Source organism: Peromyscus maniculatus, chromosome 9 (assembly GCF_049852395.1).
Source record: "Peromyscus maniculatus bairdii isolate BWxNUB_F1_BW_parent chromosome 9, HU_Pman_BW_mat_3.1, whole genome shotgun sequence".
NCBI classification, from domain to species: domain Eukaryota; kingdom Metazoa; phylum Chordata; class Mammalia; order Rodentia; family Cricetidae; genus Peromyscus; species Peromyscus maniculatus.
Window position 1 is genome coordinate 35,500,632 of NC_134860.1, and position 23,370 is coordinate 35,524,001.

The following is a 23,370-nucleotide window of genomic DNA, read 5'->3' on the forward strand; positions in this document are numbered from 1 at the left end:
ACATGCCTCTGAGAGACAGCATGTCTGTGCAAGGCATGAAAGGGAGAAGGATAGTTGAAGCTGCACTTTTACCTCAGCAGATGACACTGTGTTTTGAGGAAAGGTTTCTTCCAGATGAGGGCATTATACTTCAGAAGTTCCCCCTGCAATGGATCTGACCTGAGACTCACAATGAGTCAGAAATTTAATGTATGAAGAAATTATCCTTGTAAGTTCCAGTCTGGTTCTTTGAAACTATCATTTTAAAGAGCTTTAAGCTTGAGAAGGATTTAAGTGCCTCCCTGGCATTGGTCACCTTCTCATTCTGAACTGACTTTGATACAATAAAGCATACCTGTGGACACACTGGAAATAGCCGAGACTACATTCATCATACATTACCAATCACCAGCATGTGGCATGGGTCACACTGCCCATCTATCCATCATGGGGAAGATGTCTATACGAGGCCATCCCTTATTTCCATGTAAGTCCTCAGCAAAGCACTTGACTCTTATGATAAATGCTACCAGACAGATCAGCATGGACTTTCCCCCTTGCATTTGTGCAGGTAGATAACACTTTACTATCAGTCTTTCTCAGACTAAACTGTCCAGATTGTGCAGTGTGGACTGGGCACTTCTTCTCTCTCATATAAACATCCCTAACTTTGAAAGCATTCTGTCAGCTACTCACATTGACCAGTCTTGGTTTAGCCAAATAGAAATTCAAGCTTATCTTGATGTATTTCCTGTAGTATTTGTAGCAGATAAATGGAGTTATAGGTCAGGAATGTAACTCAGAGATAGAGTACTTGTCTATAATGTGCAATGTGCTAGGTTCAATCTTAGTACTAGGGTTAAAGGGGATGGAACATTAACCCTGTTATGTCCTGTGAAGTGGCACAGAGAAAACTGGAGGTTTCATAGAAGCTTTTTAAATACTCTGACCTCTGTTTCTTGCCCTCAATTAACTGTGGCAAACCTTCATTTAGTGGATGAAAATTTCTAATGAAAGACAGATATACACAGAGATAATGAATATAAATAGTTAGCTCATTAAATTCTGTGGTTGTTGTAGTGGACTGGAAGGTGACTAATCTGGTAAAGTAATGCAGACAAGCTTGTAGACATGCATTTATTTCCATCAGAATTACCTTATTGATGGAGAGGGGGGAAAGTCACAAATTGTTCTCTGAGCTGCATATAGGTGGGGGTGTCAGGTCCCCACACTATAAAGCTAGGACATATGGTTTCCCATTCCTCACTTACACTAGAATCTCTCCATCTGGTGCCCTCCTATAAATATATTACTATGTCTTTCATTTGCGTGATTTGGGACTTTTGTCATCTTACTTTGGCTGCAAGAACTCAAAGAAACATATAAGGCCAACATCAAACCATCACCTGAAAACATGTTAAGGGAATGTGGGCATCTGGAAATTGTAAATGTGTTAAGACTGTTGTTAGGCACAAACTGAACCAAAATGTCTCCTATAGATGCCTGGGTAACCATTATTTATTGTCTTCCCCTTATTATTTCCAAGAGCACAAAACTTCTGGTGAAAGTCTAGACGGTCTCTATGGCTTGTTCCTGCTTCACTAAAGCTAACAGCCTCCTAAATGAGCACGACATGTTCTGGATGATTCAAAATTGGTCCAGGTAACCCACACTGCCTTCTGCTCTCTTGCACATTCCTCTTAGATGTAAGCAGTCTATACCCTAGCCAGAGACAAGGGATTCACAGAATAAGAACTCCTGAATATGACCCTGGGATTAACATGTTGGAAGAAGAGAGTTAATGACTGCACGTTGTCCTCTGATCCACAACCATGCTCTTTCACATTTGTGCCCATACACACAAGTACACAAATAAATGTGATAAAAATTTTGAAAACATAATTCCACCCCAGCCAACTCTCAACTCTCTATAGTAAAGTGACAAACACTTTTATAGTCAAATGATGAAAGAAAATCAAATTTCCCTCCAAGTTCTGTACAAAGGGATGAAAGAAGAAGAGGCGGCCAGAATGATGCTTGGGAGGGGACATCAAAGACTTTGGAGGTTCAGGAAGGATTATTGCACACAAAGGAAGGAGGGAGACTTGGATCTGTGTATGACAAGAGACCCACCCATCTATGATGTTTTCTGAATGGACAGAGACCAGAAAGGAGGTAGATTTGACAATGATGGGACAGTAGAGGGGAGACAATGTCTTTCCCCTTCACTTCCTGCCAGCTGTGGCACATTCCACTACCATTTAGCACCTCCTGCATTTTGTTTGGATTACTGTTTGCTGTTAACAGTATGTCTTCACCCGCCCTTAACAGGTCATTCAGCTGCCAATTATGGGAGGTTCCTAAATTGTCACCAGGTATGAAGGTGTGCCACTGAAGGGAACATCCAATAAAATGAGATACCATGCCTGGGGTTGTGCTGACATGCCACTGATCCCAGCACCGGGGAAGCAGTGGCAGAAGGATCACCAGTCTGAGGCAAGCCCGGGCTACCTGAGCCCCTATCTCAGACAATAATATAAATAAAATGAAGAAGAGCCTGTCTTCACAGTGGAGACAGAGTTGACAGAGCAATCTGTGGTAACATGGCCTGACTTAGCCCTGTGTGCTCTCAGGTCTTTGCTCCCAGAGGATGTAGCAGTTGGGGAGCTGAAAGTCTGTTCTGTTTGACAGACAAGCCTGGATTTCCTGCAGCAGGCAGAACCCTCCCTTGACAACCATCAGAGCCAAGGCCTTGAAGACAGTTGCTGGCTGTCTGCATATGAAAGCCCGAGGTATAAGTAGGGGGATGCTCTCCTAGCTCACATGCAAGCAGTAATAAGCAACTTTGACACTTCACAGAAGGACTTCATTGCGTCCTGGCTCACTGGAGTCTTACTGATAACTTTGACAGTGTGCAAAAGCAGGTTTAATATAGTAGTGGGCGTGCCCAGAGGGTCTAATCCAAAGCACAGACATCTGCATGTAAACAAGACCCTCTAGGGCAGTGTTTGTCAACCTTCCTAATACTGTGACAGTCTGAGGTTGAAGTCATTCCAGGGAGGGAGAAGCTGCCTGACTGAATTTGAGAAGCTCAGAAGCCAGGTACATACAGTTCATCACCCCTGAAGCCTGACAAGCAAGGAGAGTGCTCTTTTCCAAAGCAACTGTTGGCATTTTTGTGTTGGGAAGCACCTGCACACACACATTTCTGTTGTGTGTCTGCTCTGAGCAATCTTACTTCTCACCACAGGACTACACTGACACATGTAGGATTTCCCATAATCCTCATCATCTTGCTTGTCTGGCCAATCAGCAGAGAGGAAAGGCAGGACCAAGTCTGGTTGCTTAGAAACCTCTGGAGAAACCCACCTGTAATAAGAAAAGCTATTTCCTGCCTAGATGCCAGGCTCCATGCTTGAATAACAAGGAAAGGAAGCAGATCTCACAGATGCTCAGAGTAAGATTAAGTGAGTTATATGGCTGTTGAACTGAGGTCAGAAGTTTCCAGGGAAGTGAGATACCCGGCTGTGCCTCGATGCTTATGTTGAGGGTTAGATCTGGCCTGTATTATGAACAGGGATGTTGTGGGGTTTAAATATGAAAAGGTCACATTACACATGACAGCTGGAGGTTTACCTTAGTGCAGAGTCTAAGAATCAGTCGAGAACACACAAATATAAAAGTACCCCTGAACACGAGGAGCCCATTTCTAAAGAAAACAGGATGAATGGGAGTTACAACAAGAAGGGGCACCAGTTCTAAAGGTTCTGGTGATGTTTTCAAGCTACTCTGCCTCATTTGACCAAGTCATTCTAGGCCATTGCTCTCAAAGTTACAATCATAGACCAACAGGTATTAAAGATAATGAGTGTCTAATTCCCATTCAAAATAATAGCATACCTATATATTCTTTTGCATTCTTTAAGACAGGGATTACAGAGAAAGTCATTCCCCAAACTATAATCCTATCATGTCATTTCTGGACTTCAGCCAAGCTTTATATTTCAGAATTTAGCCACAATGTCCTCACTGCATCGATTCCCATAGGAGTTCCATTATGCAGAGTTTTTTATAGGCTGTCCATAACAGATCATTACAGACTGCATTTCTTTGCTTAAGTCTACAGATCCCCAACCTCAACCACCATTTTCTCTATTTGGCCTATTTATACTGTAAGGTTTTGATTTTACCACATTCTTTCTAAGGAAACAATAATTTCTCTAGTATATTTTCATGTTTATATCTCTCCAGTTTTCTTAAGGTAAACATAAATTATTCTATGACTACAACTAGAATGAGAAAAAAAATTAATCAATTTTTAATTTTTATTATTTCAATTTTATTAGGTTCTTGCCTTCTTGTATGTCTGTGTACCATGTGCATTTGGTATCCACAGAGGTCAAGAGGGTGACAGACTCCCTGCAGCTAGATTAACAGGTATTTTTGAGCTGTTATTTGGAGTCTGGTATTCACACAGGGGTCCTCTGGAAGAACAGCTAGTGCTCTTAACTGCTGAGCCATGTCCAGCAACTTACATGTGCTCACCCACCCAGCTCCAAGTTGAGATAGCTGCTCACCCATGTTCCCATTCACCCCGAATGAGGCAGGAGGACACAGCAGGTACAAGTGGCCAGGACCCCTGCTGCCAGCTCAAGGAGGTTTCAGGGGGCAGTGGCATGGCACTGGTCAATAAGGAGAGAAATTTCTCAACTGCTTGTTCAGCAAGGATACTAATCACATCCAGCACTCCCTCCCCTTCACCTGCAGCAGCAGCAGCTGAGCAATGGCTCTCACATCACCTCCATGCACTACAAGACCAGGCTGTGCCAAGCATTCAAGAAGAGCAGCACATGCAAGTAAGGGGAGAAGTGCCAGTTCGCAGGGGTTCCATGAGCTGTGCAGGCTCACTCGGCTTCCATGAATAAGACCCAAGTTATGGTACACCATCCACAGATCACCTCCTGCTCTCTGCTGCCATATCATCCAGACAGCAGAGAAGCTGCAGCCAGAACCATTGTGGGAAGTTGTGGAGTTGGGGCATCTCTACAGACGTGTGAGCTGTGACTGTGTTAGGTAACAAAGTGCATATTTTTTAAAGCCAGGTGGTCATATCTGCTTTTGAGATTTATGAAACCATGGGTTGTTACTCAGCAGAAATGAAGCAGAGGTTAAAAAATGTCAGTGGTCTCTAATGATAAAATTGAAATGAATACACAGATATTTGTGGACTAAAATCGAGACAATGGCATTGACAAGTGATAAAGGAATGAAAGTGTAACATTCCCTTTTTATGTAAAATAACACATCTCGAATTTTCCTTAAAGGCTCAAAAAGAGAGTAAGTACTGACTCCAGGAACCGGAGGTCACACTGGAGAACTCTAATCACATAACTGCTTAAACTGTTGGTTCTGCCTCTGCTTCCACTTCCACATCTGTTGCTGTTGCTGCTGCTTCTGCTGTTTCTGCTTCTCATGCTTCTGTTTCCTCTCTAGAGGCTCCAGCTGCTGCAGCTGCTTCTGCTGCATGTGTTAACTGCTGTTGTTACTGCTGCTGTAGCACAAAGAAAACGAACCCACTCTACAAAGACACAGTGGGCATACTCACAGCTAGGATTCTGTTATTAAGGAGACAGGAGAAAAGGATAAGTAAGACCGTGACATATGTTGAAAAGAGATAATCATTTTTGACTTACAAAACAAATTCTCTTTTGGGCTGACATTCATGATGAACATATTTTACTGTGATGGGTTTATACTCAAGGCCATAGTCAGGCATTTCTCAGTATCACAATCATTTACATAGTTGGATCCCATTTCCACTTATATGGAAAGCAGCGTTATATAAACACAATCATCACAGCCTACAAATGTGAGGAAAGCCCATTGCCTTGTCCTGTGGTTAGATGAATTCATCCACAAAGAAGGCAGACTGCTGTTCCTCACCAAGAACCCACTTGCCTCCAGTTCCACTCACAGTACCTGCCAGTGTCTCCTGACACAGATAGATCTGGCTCCTGTTTCATCTCTGACTTAAACTTGGATTTTTCTGTCTCTGTCCCTGAAGGCAAGTGACACTGAACACTCCAGCATCTACCTGTTCTTGAATATTTTTGTCTGTCTTTTCTTTTCTTTTTTTAAAGTTTTTTTTAAAGACTTTTTAAAAATTCATTTAACATATCAATCACAGATCCCTGTCTCATCCCTCCTTCTGCTTCTCCCCCAGGTTTTCCCCGGACCCACCCTCCCCATTCCCTCCTCCAAAAGTATAAGGGTAAGCAGAGCCTGGTACATTCAGTTGAGGCAGGACAGAGCCCCTCCCCCATGCATCAAGGCTGAACAAGGCTTTTCTTATATTTCCTTCGATTTTGCTGATATCACGTGCTCTCAGCTTCTCCCACTTGGTCCTTCTCGTTTATGTTCCTTCCATCTTACCCCTACAGTACAGAAAATTCTCTTTTCATCCTCTAACTACTATATGTCTATATGTGTGCCTGTCTCATTTATTGTTAACTTGTGTATACTTCAACTCCAGTAGGTGTTTGTCTGCTTACCGCTGTAACCTCATTGGTTAGGTAGTGTGCTAGCATGCAGTAAGTGGCCACTCACAGTGTATTTATTGAATGGGTCAATGAAGTTTACCATCCCCACCATGGTTAGGTAGTGTGCTAGCATGCAGTAAGTGACCACTCACAGCGTATTTATTGAATGAGTCAATGAAGTTTACCATCCCCACCAGGGTCCCTTCTGTCTTCTCTAACTCCTCCTCCTCTTCCAATATTCCTGCCTTTTTAGTCATCTTGGCTATGCCTAGGATCCCAAGGTGTACCTGTTGAGCACCACTGGAATTCTGGAGACCCAGGCCCACAGAATCCAGCCCATGGCTCCTGCTGCCTGGTGGCTATCAGTACCCTCAGAAGTCACCCATTTCAGCCCATAGCACCAAGGTCTCTGATAGCCCTGGTGCCATCTCACAGAGCTGGGCAAGGTGAAGCAGGTTGGTCAGACAGTGTAGATCCTCAGCACCAGCAACTGCTAGGCATTTGGCCTCAGACCCTGGCCCAGGTCATGACTAGGGTGGAGGCCATGCTTCAAGGTAGTGGGAGCTCTGAACCCAGGCAAGTGGGAGCAGCTTGGTAAGGAGGCTGGGGACACCAAAGAGTAGCTGCTTTTCCAGGTGCACCCTACTAAGAGTCAGGATGAATTGCAGGACCTTCTCACTTCACTGAGGCAGATTCAGGCTCAACCTCTGCCCATTATTTGCCTGAAGGGCATCTTCAGACTGCCACAGCACACTGAGGGCATGGGTGAGTAGTAGTTCCCTGGGGCCCCTCTGAACTTCCAGACACATCTTCTCTCTGCAGCTCACCCAGTGGGTCTAGGATCTGGTAGTGGTCACTACTCTACCTGAATGTCAAGGGTGACAACTTCCTTCTTATCCCACAGGGGAAGGGACCAGTGGCTGGACATGAATTTATACATACTGCCTCTGTTCTGATTCTCTCAGGGAACAATAACATGATAACAATAGCAAAAGCCTTTCCTTCCCTGTCCTGGTTGTCCTCAGTGGGACACAATGTCCAGTGTCACATGCAGGTGGTAGAACACCTTGGAAAGTTGTGGGTCATCCTCTTTTCTAAACTCCTCACCATATGTTAGCCCTTGGGACCAGAAGTTGAAATCAGTAAGAAGAGATTCTCTGCTAGGGGTAGAAAAGAAAGCCTAAGTTTTGATCCTGCCTATCCATTTCAGTATTACAAGTTCCTTTTCTCTCTGTGCTTTTTTCCTTCTTGCTTCCTGAAGTTCAGTATCCTTGCTGGTCCAGATACCTGTGAATTATGCACAATGCCATACATGTTTTGCTTTAGGAAGTAATGGCCCAGAAGTTTAGGAAGTTACATGACACCATGTGAAAATCCAGTAATGGTTGGTGAGGCTCAGTTCCCTCCCTGAGGGCTGAGTTCCCACTGGAGGAGAGCTGCTGACTGATTCCTGTGAGTGCTGTCCTTTGGAACCCTGTGTTCTTGATGTGGAAGTCACTGATTTATAAGTGTATATTCAGTGAGCGGTTCTGCTGGGAGTTTGTTCCTGATGATAGGCTTGTCCTGACTGAGCTGAGAGTGGAAGGCATAGAACAGAGGAAGGAAGAGAGCTCCCACTCATGGTGTGTATCCTTGCAGGAACTTTAACTTATCACATTTAAATGCTGTGATTTGCATGTGCTCTGTCTATTATTTATATTCTAACATAATAGAAAACTATGGCTGCTGTGGTTAAAATGCTAAAGAAGGATTTAAGGCCAAGACTTTCAATTATTGTGTGTTGTTTATTTAATACATGCAACCCTTGAAAGAGCATGCGAGTGACCCTTCTGTGGGTCCTGCCTTTGTTAATTGTGAATTAATCCACATAATAAAATCAATAACCATAAGCTGGTAAAGGAAAGAGAATGAAGGGAGCTGGAAAAAATCCTTTAGCAATTTGTGGGCCATAGTTTAAAAAGACCTGTTTCTGTGGCCATTAAAAGTCCCAATGATGAAGGACATTATTTTACAAGCTGTTCCTGGTTGCAGCACTTATCTCCATGGTCCATTTCCATCATCCTTTCTCTAGGTGGAAGACATTCACATACAGAGAGGCTATACTGCCAACCATATAACAGAGCATTTCATGAGGGTCCCTGCTGTCTCCTCCTTGGAATTCTGGCTCTTGCCCTCTTTTCCTCAGATCTGCAATCTGTCCCAGTAGCTGTGGTTATTGCAGTTCCTGGGCTGAGACCTTAGTCTTCTTCTATAACCCTTTGACATTGTTCAGAAGGGACTGTCACATGTCCTAGGAAAAGAAGGACAAAATCAAAATGACTTTTCCCTTCTAATTGTTCTATTAATCTCTGAAGAAGGAAGTTTGTCAAAGATCTAGAAATCTAGCTGAAGAAGCACAGAATTCGAGGGCAACCAAGAGGTCTTCACAGGGATGTGTGTGCCTCAGCCCTAGGTAACTAGTGGACATTGCCACTCATATCTAACATCCCCCAATACCTGGTAGTTAAGGTGCTTCTCTGGTCTGTCCTTTAAGGAGCTTCTCCTGACCTCCAAAGAAGGACATAGCATAAGGTTGATATTCATCTCTAGGACTGTGATTTCAGATCCATTTCCCCATATCCCCAAATTTTAATAGTAAGGAAACCCATAGAACAGTACATTACATTGAAGTTAATGTTGCTTTATTTTATAGATGAGAAGAATTTAGAACGGCACTTGAGAGGGCAAGACACTACCCAGAGCCATTTTTTTCCAAGACAGGGTTTCTCTGTGTAGCTTTGCACCTTTCCTGGAACTCACTTGGTAGCTCAGGCTGGCCTCGAACTCACAGAATTCTGCCTGTCTCTACATCCCAAGTGCTGGGATTAAAGGTGTGCACCACCACCACCTGGCCCCAGAGTCATTTGTTAACAAGGTGATGATGTTTGTGTCAATGGGTGTCTCTGTGTCTTTTTAAATCTGTGATAGAGAAACACATGTTGGGTTTAGGAAAAAACAGGATCTCCTGCTCTGGGACAGATATGCTGCTGTTGAGCATGTCATGAATTACTTTCACATCTCACTGACTTGTGCAAACCCCTGTAACACACGGTGGTTTATTAGCATCGTCTTTACATTAATTTCCCAAGAACAACAGGGCATGAATTGATTTTAGCCCACAGGTCCAGGTAATAGTCCATTTTGGGGATATCGAGGCAGGAACTCAGTCACATCACATCCACAGTCAAGAGCTGAGAGATACAAATGTATCCATGCTGCCTGCTTGCCTCTGCATATGTTCCAGCTTCTACACTGTTACACAGTTCAGGTCCCAGCAATGAAGTGTTTCTGCACACTTTAGGATGAGATCTCCATCTGATTAACAATCTATAAATCTCTAACTTAATCTAAAGATGTGCTCAAAGCCAACTTAATCTAAAGAATTCCTCATTGAGGCTCTCTCTTCCCAGGTGACTCTAGTTTGAATAAGTATCAGAATAATTAAAAACTAATACTCACACTACCCCAGCATCATTGTTATGCTTCGTGGCTATAGGTAACATGAAAGAGAAAATTTTAATGAGCTAGCAACATTGAACAACTTCAGTAGACATTTCAGCCATTTGGTGTCCTTCCTACAAACCCAAATAACTCTGATTTCTATTTCTCTTGCTTGCTTTGCAGCCATTTTCTGTAAGCCCCTAGTGATTCCCCGAGCTATTCCAAAGACCTGATACTAGAAGAACTAAAGATACACCACAGTGCTTCACAGGTAAAAATCATTTGAGCTGTTACTAAGTCTTGTGGAAGAAAGAGATCCAATGAAAAATCACTGTTCCTGGTTGTAGACCAGCAAGGTAGATATCCAGGGTGTTCAGGATCTTTCACCCTCCTCCAGATTGATCAAATCCTTTCCAAATCCTGTATTGAGGTGATATTGTCCCCTGTGTAGACAAAGATGATAGTGCTGGTCAGAGGAGCAGGGTTATTACTCCAGAGGGGCAAAGCAAGGTAAAATGTGCAAGGAGTCAGTTCCCTGCTGAGCAGAATGTCAGCTAATGTTTTCTCAGGTCCAGACAGGAAGAGGTAGGGCTCCTTATATAAGAAAAATTTTTTCTTAAAGTCTTCTCAATGATGGAATGTTCCTCTGGTACCTCCTGACATGAATTAGCCTCAGTGAGAGCTCTGAGAAATCCTTTAGTATAGGCCTTCCAAAGTGAGGTCTAGTATAGTGTTCATGACTGTGAGTAGTAGTCAGATTTAATAAAGTAGTGCACTCGACCAGTCCTGGTCCCTTTCTTGGGTACTAATCATTTCATCCATCTCTTGATTAGTATCTGGTAATTTTTACTGTAATAGTAGTAATTTTACTAATCCTAGATACCATATTTGAGATCTCTCTTCATATTCCAGTAACCTTTCCTGGGACTGGGTATAAAAGCTCACAAATGATCCTTAGCATTGCAAAACAACCTCATACTGCCTCCAATTATAGGTGTGCCTTTTATCCCTCTTATCAAAAACTAGATTTTACATTGAGAAGGTTAGAGTTAACATGTATAATACAGTCAGGAAATAAAACAACATCATTCTTGATTCAGTAATATAAGTGACATTGTTTTCACCCCAAAATCTCAGTGATCAGAAAGCATCTTGATGTCTCTTGCTCCAAGTTAAAGATAGGTTTACTCTCCATCTCACATTCATGGGTTTGTTGTCTACATTCAGTTGTTTCATTATTAGGTGGTCTCAGGGATGCTGTACTGGTCAGATCGAAAGCCATCTAGGACTTCATGAATTTCATGGAATAATATAAACATATTTTTGCCTCAAGGTTAAATTATCAGGCCCTCTTCATTGTTTAATTTTTATATCTTTTGACTTAATATATTCTTAGCCTGTGTCTACTTTAAGGCAAAATGCTTTAAGAGAAGCAGAAAAGGATTATTCTTTAAAGTGGAAAAATTAATGGTTAACTTGGATAAATGTAGTATATTGTGTAGATTTACCTTGGTTCCTAAATATTGCCCTTTTATTTTTGAAACTTGCCATTTAATTATTTGACGGTGTTTTACAATAACTGGATCTTGTGGATGGTAAGGGATTTTATTAACATGATTAATATTCCATAAAGTATAAAATTCTTGAAGGTGTTGGCTAGTATAAGCAAGACCATTTCCAGTTTTAAGTTGTAATGGGAGTCTGTGAAAGGACACACATAAAGAGCTATTTGACAAAGTCAAGTTTTAGATAAGATACAACTGTATTTTTGTGGAGGTGCCAGTGGCCCATGCTAAACACAGGTTGTGCTCTGCAACTGACTGGCTAGAGAGAGGCATCATGCATGCCTGTAGCAATCCTATTCTGGGCATAGACATCTAGATAATTGATGGCTCAGAAAGAATAAGTTTAGATAAAAACTACCAAACACTCTAACTTCTGCTGATTATATTTTTGTTTAACACATTTTGGCCTCCAAGGGAATTATAGCAACATGTGATTATTTTTTCTTGTTGGACACTATATTTATATTATCTAGTAGAAAACCCTTTTTTAATATTCACTCTTATTTTTAAACCCAGCTAAGCCTGTTTACATTGTTTTAACTTCTTATGATATACAAATATATAAATGTGAAAGAAGTAAGCTTTACTAATCACAAATACAAGGAATATGAGTGGTGTCCTGGCTTTCAATTTCTGAAAGATATACAGTTAAAATGTCTCCATTGTTTATGTTAAAGACAAGACAAAATTTCTTTTGCTAGCACTGTACACATTGGATGTGTGCATTATTGGACCAGGCATAAGCAGGGAAAGCTCCTACAGTCTCAGTAACAGACAGCTCATGGCACCAAGCCTTTGGTTAAGCCTCCTGCCTGCAGCCTGAGTCAGGACCTCTTCTAGATTTTCTCCTCGGCAAGATTTTTGTTCTGTGTTCTCTGGAGAAAAATGAGTGAGCAGTTCACTATTACTGTCATGTTTTAATAGAATTGAATTTATTACTTTTTTATTTACCTAATTACAAAGCAAGTTCCTTGAAATAAAGGAATAGTGAGAAGTTCCACTGAAACACATCATGAGGGTTATTTCTTTCAGTGTAAAGTCTTTCAGCAAGGTAAACTGTCTGTGTAAACAAACTTCATTCATTTTTAATCATTGCTTTTGGCCTAACCTTGAAAACATGAACAGCATTCTAACTGAAGCTTTTCCCTGTAAAATGAAATAGATTTGTAATTAGTATGACTACAAGCATAGTTTTAGAACACTTTAAAGAATTTTAATATTTATATGGTGATCTTCATTAACTTGTATGACCTAATTGTCTTTAACAGTTTACAAAGAGTTGAAAGCTTTTAATATGAATAGGATTTTACAATTTTTATCCCTGTTGAGTTTGAGTTTTAAAAATTTGGATTGAAGATTTAACTTACCATCCCTTAGTCTTAAATATAAAACTTAAATAAATACAGTTCATAGAATTGAATTTAATTTTATATTTTACTCTTTCAGGGTGTACCATTATAGAATATCACAGTTTCTTATATGACTCAGTTTATGCAGAAAGATTAAAGCTGAACAAAGTTGGGAAAGACATTATAATATCTTCAAGTGCATTTCTGCTAGCCTAAATAGACCTTAGGTATTTAAGAGCTTATTTATCAAATATACCATATTTATCAGTCACATATTTGTTTCTTATTTAAATTTTTCCAGAATCCTGGTGTTCAAAGTTAGCAATACATAAGTGGTTAGATAACATCTTTTGAGTCAGGTTCATCTATCCTGAGTAGATTTATATTTCCTTAGGGATATCTCATGATATTAAATTCCATGTTTCTCCAAAATATTTTGAGGAACTGTTACTGCCTATTTAGTCTATAAAGGAGATATAATAATAACCAAAGGGAAGAGTAGGAATTATAACTTTCATATTTGCTGCCTATATATGGATTTTTAAAGTGATAACCTTTGATTACAAGTTTAGCTGATTTTTGTTATACATTAAACAAATTGTAACCATGCCCCAGGAATTTACAAATCCAAAGTTAAAGAAAGTATATGCCTTAATATACTATTTTTTGAGGTAGGGGGCAAAGAAATTAAGGGATAAAATGTGTTAGAGCACAAAGTCGATAGAGCTTAGAGATTTTCATCTCTTCATTACACTTTTTTAAAATTTATCACACTTTTGTAACAATTCTTTTCTATCAGGTTAAGCCAGTTTCCATTTTTAGTTTAACTCTATCCTTTATGTGCAAATATATACATGAAGTGAGTTAAAAATAACTTATGACTGAGCAATGTCTAATAAAAACTGATGGAATATAGTAAGATTTTACTGTTGAGCTGTACAGTCAGGGGAAAGTACTATCCATTTGAGGAGTGTGAAGAATTTGTGTATAAAATATATGCTCCTGGTCTTTTGAAGAACTATCTGTAAAATCACTAAGAGCAAACTCTACAGGACTTTTAGATATAATTTTGTGACATACCCATTGAGTATTTTCAAAAACTCTTAAAAGTTGATGTACTGGGTAGTGATTATCTATAGGTCCTGAGTAACATGATAATGCAATCTGCCAGTGGTCATCAAATTATTTGTTTGTTTGTTTGTTTTTCAAGACAGGGTTTCCCTGTGTAGGTTTACATCTTTCTTGGAACTCACTTGGTATCCCAGGCTCGCCTTGAACGCACAGAGATCCACCAGCATCTGCCTCCCAAGTGCTGGGATTAAAGGCATGTGCCACCACTGCCTGTTATCAACTTAAATTAAATAAGCTGCATATTATCTGCTGGCAGTTATTTCTGTAGGTTCCATACCAGGAAGTTGTTTAAAAAGTATCCTTTTGATTATCATTAAGTCTATCATTTGTTGATAATAAGGAGATGCAGGTACTTGTGGAGAATCATATCCCACATCAATGTCTATAATACTGTTACCTTCTGGACATATACATTCAGTAGGAGATGAACACTCACTTTCTTTCCCACATGGAAGTACTGAGGCATTTCCAAACAATCAGAAAGCAATCTCTGGCTATGGAATAAAAGGGTGCTGAAAGATTTCTCTTGAGTCCTAGGAGAGATTCCTAGAATGGGAAACCTAACTTCTGGTGAGTTATGAAGACATCTGATTAGCAGGAAGGCAATGTCAGTTCCCCCATGACATCAGGGGGTCTCATGCCTAGACATTCTATTGTATCCTGGAGACCTTAGAATGTTTTCTGATGTCACCTGTGTTGTAGCAACACCAACTGCCTTTGGACAGTTGGTTCAGTGCCCTTACAGTTCAGCCATGAACATGTTGGCACGACTCAGGCGCCTATTGGGTAGAGAGAATGGAGAGGGAAGAGAGAGCAGAGAGGGGCAGACACAAGCTGGCCTTCAGCCTCCATGTAAAAGATCAAGAAGGAAATGGTCCAGAAGATGGTACAGTAAGTTCTGGGCAGGAAATTGGGATCTACTTCCTGTAGGACATGGGCTTGAGCAGAACATTCCAGTGATGGGACACAGGAGGTAGGAGTCTCTGGGAACCAACTGGACTTCCCTGCTTGTCATGGCTCCTGAAATTCAAAGATTCCAGAAGATTAATTTGTCTGTCCCAGAAGTCAGGAGCAAGTAAGGCCAAAGCTGTTGTGCTGGGAGCTCTTGCCTTTCCATCCTACAGGAGGGCAGGGGTTGAGAGGGTACAAAAGAGCCAGTATTAGGGTAGGAGGTGGTGTGCCCAGAAAAAGGCATGTCATCAGTGTATTTCAAGCTCAGTGGCTTCATTTATTTACTGCCCACCAGCCCTGTGTATCCACTGTTAATACTGTGAAGTCATGTTGAGAGTGGCGACCATGTTCTGCCCCTGTGTGGCTTCTCCATTTTTGCCATGTGCCTAGAGTGACCTGTCAGGATAGTTAGGCATCTTTAATGACCTGAGTGCTTGTGGACTGTGTCAATTTTATCTTGGCTTTAAAGCCAAGACTAGTGAATGCTGCAGCCAAGTTGAATGCAGAGTCCAGGGCTGTTAATAACCCTGAGGAAGCTCTCTCCAGAGTTACCTGAAGCATGTACTAAAGGAGCAGAGGAAGTCAGCTGGCTGAGACACCTATCTCCTGTCAGAGAGATGGGAGACCTGAGATGCCCAGCGGGAGCATCTCAATCCAGGGCAAAATTCTTTGGGGTGTCACTGAATCGCTTGCTTACATCCTTTCTCAAACATCTTCTTAGGTCTCAGGGTGACCTGTTCATGTCTTGTCACAATGCAAATTCACTTGTGTTCATCTACCCACAGGGACCTCCAAGGAGCCACCACCCACTCCAACCCACCTCACAAAGAGGCAAGTGAAGCAGAAGGTGGAGAGTCTGACCACTCAGCTCCGGGAGATGACCGCCCAAAGGAATGATCTGAGAGATCGGCTCATCTTAGTAACCGAAGGATCCTTGGACAAGAGGTATTTACTCTTTCAAACTCCATGGTGACTGTCTTGGTTCTACAATATCACCCTTAGTTTATTTTGTCTAAGAAATGTGCTTCTGGGAGGTTGGGTGCACCTTCACGGTGTCCCTTTGCCCAACATCATTTCCCTAAATGCTTCCCTGAAGCAAAACCTGACATATGGGCAGGAGTGAGATGGGGATATTAGACTGCTCTGCTTTCTCCAAATGAAAACCAGAGCCTGTGGCCTGAATCACATAACTCAGGGATTGAGGCAGTAATGTGTGAGTTCACAACATACATTTGGAGAGATCCTGTCAAGTGGTGGTGGCTAGTGTAAGAATGCTGTCATTTTTTTTACTTGCCTGGCAAGACATTGTGTGCTGGATGCTTCTAGTAGTGTTGTGGCTGCATAGTGACAACCCCCCCCTCCCCCATCAAGACCACCACAGAGCCGATAACTGACACAAAACACACTGAGGTTTATTGATAACAAAGAAACCCATGCTTAGACTGCGTCCAACTGGTGAAGGAGGACAGACCTGAGATCTCAGGGTGAGGGGTTTTTAAAGAGAAAAACCACAAACAGGGTGGTACAAGCCTTGGTGTCCTATGATTGGTTGAGGGTGTGTAACCTTTGAATTTACTGGTTGGGGGTTACAGTTATCCTTTGGGGGCATCTTGGACAAGTCCCAGTCTTTGTCCTTGAGCTGCCATGGGGGATGGCTGGCCTTGCATGTACTGACTGTGGGGCCTGACTCAGTGGCTCAGGCTCTGTCCTTGAGCTGCCATGGAGGCTGGTGGCCCTCACACGTTCACACTGACCCATACACATAGCTCTAAGTTGGTAAGAGGTCCCAGACATTAAACAACTGGCTGAGCTTTGAGCAGTCAGAGTACTTGCAGAAAGGAGCTACTGCAAGGACTCTATCTTTTGTTCATGGCCCTTCCAGAGACTGCTTGTTCAAGTCTCAGGAAACTGAAACTGAGGCCTGATCTCTGAGAGAAGACTGAGCAGCCTGTTATGGCATCTGCTAGGTCTTTTCAGTAGCAGCTGGAGAGGCCTGGTTCCACATCTTAATATGTGGTAGCAAGGCCTGTTACTGATGTCTGCTGCTCTTGGTCCTCTCTGAGATGACACAATTGCATGTATTAATTTGGCAACTCAATGAGAGCATTCTATCACTTTTCCCTCTCTCAGCTTCTCTCTCTCACTTTCTCTCTATGTCTCCCTGTCTCTCCCTCTCCTCCATCTTTCTGTATCTATGTGTTTGTGTGTTTGTGCATATGTCCCCCTTCACCCTGCAATCAATGGTCTATGGTTGAGCATGAAGTGTTGTTCGTCTCAGTATCTAGGTGTTGTCTACATGGTGTACTGGGAGCCCCATTTTGAGCAGCATAGCACTTTGCCAGTGTGTTCACCTTGGTACCAACTAGAATGCCCTGGAGGTATTTAAGAAGCTGTAATAATATTGAGTCCCATCCTAAGAAATATTCATGATATGATTTTAACCTCCATATCAGTATAAGCACCCTGGAATGAGCATCTCTTATTTGAAGACAGCAGAAACATCACAGTTTCTGGTGGGACCAGCCCTGTGATAGACTCGTGGGAACTCCATACCAAGCTGTCTGTGCAGGACTCCTGAGGGAGCTCATTCAGTCCCAGCTGCATCCCTCTTAATATCCTGCCTCTGCTGGCCTGGGACCAGAAGAGCAAGGGTCATAAGCAGCCGGAGGTCCCAGTACATAGGAGCCAGGCTGTGGTATTTCATTAAATTCCGTAATATAGAACACACACTGAATTTATGTGATCCTTGAGGCCTATATTCATGGAATTCTTTGCATCTGGGTCCAGGCCCTACCACAGGCCAAATCCTTTCTATGAAAAGCTCAAGATGCAACATCAGCAGGTCATGTCAGACCTGCAGAATTTTGAGAATGAGAATATGGAGGCCGCACAGAAGCTCAGAGAGCTGACCAAGGAGAAAGTCTTCCTTTGGTAAGTGTTTGTCTTGGTAGGGACCCCAACTGTTGTACAATTGCTAACTGTGAACTCTGAACTTTGTCTCTGGACTGCAGGGTCTGCAGATGTGCTTCTAGTTTTTCTGCTTCTTAGCCAAGATCATTAGTAAACAGCCTTTGGACTTAGGCCTCTTTACTCTGTTTTGCTGAGGGTTAAAGAGACTGTTAGCTCCTCTAGCACCATATTGCCATACTCTGTAGACTCCATATCACAGGTTATCAACCTTCCTAATGCTGTGACACTTCAATACATTCCTTCATTGTTTTGATGACTCCAAACCATAAAATTATATTGTAGTTATGTCTTAAATTTATTGTGCTCCTGTTATGAATTTTAATGTAAATGTCTACATACGACATCTATTAATGTCCCTTGTGAAAGGCTCCTAGATCCCAAAGGGTTCACACCCCACATTCTGAGAAGCACTGGTTAGGTAGAAGAGCAATTGGCATCACCAGAGGGTTGTCTGGCAGGGGCTGACTGCTATGGGATCCACGCACCCTCTGGGTCTCCTACTTCCCCAAGTGTACTTGCACATTACCTGCTGGTGTTTCCTCATGACAGTGGACTGATTAGGACAGGTGGGGTATTCCTCTTGTTTATGGAACTGCATGAATTTCTGTTATTTTGGAGAATTTTGAGAAAGAGTTTGATTTTTGTAGGAAATAACTGTTCTCTGCTTTTGGCCTTGAGTGCCACTCTCATTGCTGTTGAAGGTTCTTGTTTACATCTTCCTGTGAACCTGGGATAGGGTTGGGTTGTTGAGGCATGGAGTCTTGGGTGACCAGAGGCAGCTGGCAAGTTCTTACTATTTGGAGTGTATTTCCAGTGATCTGGAGAGCCGGCTCCTGATGGAGCAGAGTCAGCAGATGAAGAAGTTGGACATGCTGAGGCTAGAGAAGGAGAAATTACTGGAGGAATGGGCCCTGCTCAAGCACCACTTGGGTGAATTGAAAGTGCCCAGTAAGGACCAAGAAGAGACCAGTGACCTCCAGAACGAGGAACAGCAGGTAGGGACAGGCAGCTGGGTCACAGTTAGGTCCAGCACCATTTACTTATGTAACCTTAACCAGTCTACCCATCCAGACACCTGTGCTTTTTCTCATCACTTTCCTCATCCATACACCCATTCATCCACCCACTCCATGACATTAAATTGTTCATTCTGTGTCTTTGCATTAGTATTTCTGGGAAGTGAGCATCCTCTGAGAATCTAGGTCATTGGCATGCAATTCCTGATGCTCTGATTGAAGCTGTAGTCAAAAGGGGGAAATAGGTCAATCACTCATCACACAGCTACCTGTCATTGTGATGGAAGGATTGCTATACACAGACTTGAGTTCAAGAGTAAAAAATTCTCTAACCACCTCCACACAGACTGACCAAGTAGAGTATGCTCTCCTAGACCATTTTAGTTCCCAAGGAATGAAGGCTGAGTTTTGGGACTTTTCCTAAAGGCCATTGTGCTTATTCTAAAGATACCTGCTCCTCTATCACTTGGTTGTTTTTGTCTCACTTCTTTCTCTCTCTGTCTGTCTGTGGTGTGTGTGTGTGTGTGTGTGTGTGTGTGTGTGTTTGTGTGTGTGTGTGTAACAGAGGCATGTGGGAGTGCAGTGCATATTTCATGTGGATGACAGCTAGAGGAGCCCACTGGGTTTCTCTCTGTTAGTCTCTGTCTTATGAACTTGAAGCAGGCTTTCTTATGTCCCCATGAGCTTGAAATTTGGTGAGACTGACTGACCAGCAAGCTTTTGGGATCCTCTCTGTGTGTTTGCACTTTTGTGAAAATGTATTAACTATACTATACTCAAGCCTCCACTAAAGACACAATCTTCTAATGAACAGGAGCAGCAAAGAATGGAGGAGAGACTCCAGAGCTTGCTGAAGCAGAGGGAGCTGGTCTCACAGCAATTGCACTTGGCAATAAAGCTGCAGCATCATTTGACTGTCTCCCAGATGAGGTAGGAACCCAGGCTGAAGTTGGGGTATGGATCCAATTGGGTCCCCTATGCTAGGGCTCTCAATCCTTTGTGGGCTTTTGCTTATCAGCAAGACTCCCCACTCCAAGCAAGGGTAGTCCAACTCAGAACTCAGTGTATTATGCTGGTCACGTCAATAAGAACTTTTATCCAGCAAACAATATGTTTGATACTTCTTGTATCTGTAGACTTGTGCCCCATGCCTCCCTTCTGATATCTCTGGTATGTTCTGAGCAGGCTTTCCTTGAACTCACAGAGCTCTACCTGCTTATGCCTCACAAGTGATGGGAAATAAAGGTGTGTGTCACCATATCTGAAATTACATCTTTATTCAGGAATATCACCTGTAGGGATGAGATTCACACCCTTGTCACTATTTTATGTAACACTTACTGTCTTCATTGTTTGAGGATTTCCCATGTAAAGTGTACTGGGGATATAATAAGTTTAGTCATTGGCCGGATGAACCCAAGCAGATGTCTCTGCTGAGGATTGTTCAGAACCTTCACAGAGTGTTGTATAACAGCCTCCTCTTGAGTACCAGGATGTCGATTCCCAGGTGTAGGCCTAAGGATAACACAGCTGTTTTTGTTTATTGCCAGAGATCATGCAGTGACAATATTCACAGACACATGACTCAAGAAATGCTGCTCTAGTATGACAGGCTCTATCTTGCATATTACCTGGGTTTAAGGTGCCTTCTAAGCAGGAGGCCTGATCATTTCACATGATCTTATTCAGCTGTCTAGTTTGCAAAGTTGTATTAAGTCTATGTATAAAAACGAGATGGTCTTTTTTAAATTAATTTTTATTCATTTTTCATACTAACCACAGATCCCCCTTTCTTCCCTCCTCCCACTCTCCACCCAACTTCTCCTCCCACCCTTCATCCCCTCGTCCAACAAGATAAGTTCTCCCATGGTGGGACAGCTAAGCCTGGTACATTCTGTTGAGACAGGACAAAGCCCCTCCCCATTTTATCAAGCAAGAGCAAGGTGTTCAACCTTAGGTAATGGGATCCAAAAAGACAGCTCATGCACCAGTATAGATCCTGATCACACTTCCAGGGGCCCCTCAAACAGACCTAGCAATATGACTGTCTCCCATATGTAGAGGGTCTAAACCAGTCCCATGCAGGTTCCACAGCTGTACATCTTAATTTTCTGAGTTCCTTTGAGCTTGGTTCAGTTGTTTCTGTAGATTTCCCCATCAAGGTCTTTACGATGCTTGCTCATGTAATCCCTTTAAAAAGAATAGAAGGAAAACAACTTGAAATTTTAGGTTTTCTATTTCAACCTGTGACAGCATTATACAATATGGTGAGAAAAATAAAATATCAATTAAAAATCAGGAATAGTGACAGGTGTGTGTGTGATGGTGAATGTCTTTAATTCAAACTCTTTGGGAGCACAGGCAGGAAATCTGTGGCCTTTTGTAGCTATCCTAGAACATGTATCAAGCAAGCCAGAGATGCATATTATAACTCTGCCTAGAAAGAAATAAACAGAAATTGGAGAAGGAAAAAAATGAGGTGGTTGTTAAGAAACTCATCATGAACAATCTGTGCATCTCCACTGTGCTGTTATGTATGAATTTAATATGGTATTCTTTTTGTTTAAAATGATGTCCTTAGACTGTAGGAAAATGTCCTGTTCTTTCTCTTAGAGCACAGTACATAAAGTACTCAGATCAACATCTGATACTTGTTAAGGGCAATAAATAATTCAAGGCCCAGCTATTGTGTGACACTTATTCCTTAGGGGTACAAACAATGACTGCTGCCAAAGATCATTGTTGACTCTCCAGCACAATTGAGTTCTTCTGATATCACAGACTGACAGGGGACATGGTGGATCCCCACCAGGACTCTGTGCTTACTAACTTCCTCCTCTAGGTCAGAAAAACTACATGATCTGGAACAGTGCACAGCTCAGGATGAGAGCCTCCTGCCCACAGAGCTGCTGCAGCAGGAGCACTAAGTGTCATAAGCAAGTGAGCCACCATGACATCCCATCCCCAGCAACATGGCATTTGTGGGGTGGAGTTCTTCCTTGATTCCAGTTTCCTCTGTGTGAATAAGCCCTGAATTTGTCTAACCAGAAAACCAGCAAGGCTGTTGTTGGATCTGATTGCCTTTTCTTCTCTCACAGCACCCTTTATGAGAACTGAGGAGGCTGGAGGAATCCATAGTCAACCGGAACCCCTGACATTCTCCACTCTAGGATCAAGGCCTCCTCAGAACAAGACATGTACTACAGGTTGTCAAATCACCAGTGAGGCAAATATCATCTGCCCTACATGTGGTCCCTCTATAATCTGATCCATGTGTCTGTTGATTCACTAGTTATGGAGTAAAGAAACCATCAAGAAGATTACTGAGTTTCAAAAAAAAAAAAAAAACAAGAATTATGCAGAAAAAACTGACATCTACCAGCAAGTGTTCCCTGTGAGAGCCACAACAACATGGAGAGAGAATATGTTTCTGCTCATAGTCACTCTGAAATTTTATTGCTACAAACTTTTGTGAGCTGACTGAGTCTTCGATCCTTCATATGTGGAGGGAGATATGTCAACAGAGACTATGTTGATGTCATGCTGCTATCCAGGCAGACCACACAAAGGAAGCATCATATTCTCACTCCAGTCCAGTCCTGAGCTACTCAATGTCGTGCACATGTGATGGTGAAGTGAATTGTTCTGAGAAATTATTTAGGAAGGATGCCACCATGACCTTTTATGTCTTGAAGAGCAGATGCTCCCATGTTCTTTTTTGTCTTGAATCAGCACACAGACACATGTTAGCTGATAGAATCATATAGTGGCCAACATAGCATAAGATCAACTTTGGCAATGGCCTAACCTAAGAGCCCAAAAGTGGCATGACTAGACTTGTCTTGAAGAGATTATTTCAATTCAGCGTTGTCTTCCAACTTGTGTCCAAAGCCAGCCAAGGGTTGTAGGACAGTGCACTGCATGATGAGAATGCTTCTTAGTGTAAATAGTTTTGGTTTGTTTTTGGGTTTGCATGAATTTATCTTGTGTTCTTTGTTTTGTTTTGCTGGTTTGTTACTGTTTGCTTCTTTTGTTCTTTCTTGATTTTATATATTGCTAAGGCTATACACTGGATATACTAAGTGCCCTTTTAAGCCCCTATTCAATCAAATCTCTGTAATTTCACAAATAAAAAAGTAACTTCCAACTCTTCATTTTTTTAAAAAATTTTTTTATTCAATTTACATACCAAGCACAGGTCCACCTCCCATCCCTCCTCCCTCTCCCTCCCACCTTCCCCTCTACCCCTCTATCCCTCCTCCAACAGGGTAAGTTCTCCCATGGGGGACAGCTAACCCTGGTACATTCTCTTCATTCTGAAAGTAGCTTTGTAGTCAGGTGTGGTGTCACACTCCTGTAACCTTAGAACTCAACAGGCAGAGATGGATCT

At 42.1% G+C, this 23,370-nt stretch overlaps 1 protein-coding gene across 4 annotated transcripts in view; it reads left to right on the top strand.

The window, feature by feature from the left end:
- Window positions 1–23,132, top strand: part of LOC143267293 (disks large homolog 5-like) — a 36,046-nt gene extending 12,914 nt beyond the window's left edge. Inside the window, exons 2-9 of one of the 4 annotated variants that reach the window (XM_076544591.1) lie at window positions 1,526–1,641; window positions 10,182–10,269; window positions 15,780–15,939; window positions 17,782–17,925; window positions 18,779–18,959; window positions 19,795–19,910; window positions 21,823–21,920; window positions 22,079–23,132. In XM_076544591.1, coding sequence (XP_076400706.1) covers window positions 15,872–15,939; window positions 17,782–17,925; window positions 18,779–18,959; window positions 19,795–19,910; window positions 21,823–21,907 — 594 coding nt within the window. In that variant the 5' untranslated portion in view covers window positions 1,526–1,641; window positions 10,182–10,269; window positions 15,780–15,871 and the 3' untranslated portion in view covers window positions 21,908–21,920; window positions 22,079–23,132. Of the gene's footprint in view, window positions 1–1,525; window positions 1,642–3,350; window positions 3,447–10,181; window positions 10,270–14,582; window positions 14,935–15,779; window positions 15,940–17,781; window positions 17,926–18,778; window positions 18,960–19,794; window positions 19,911–21,822; window positions 21,921–22,078 lie in introns of those variants that run through there. The other 3 variants (XM_076544592.1, XM_076544593.1, XM_076544590.1) reach the window with 3 other exon arrangements.
- Window positions 23,133–23,370: the final 238 nt, after the last annotated feature.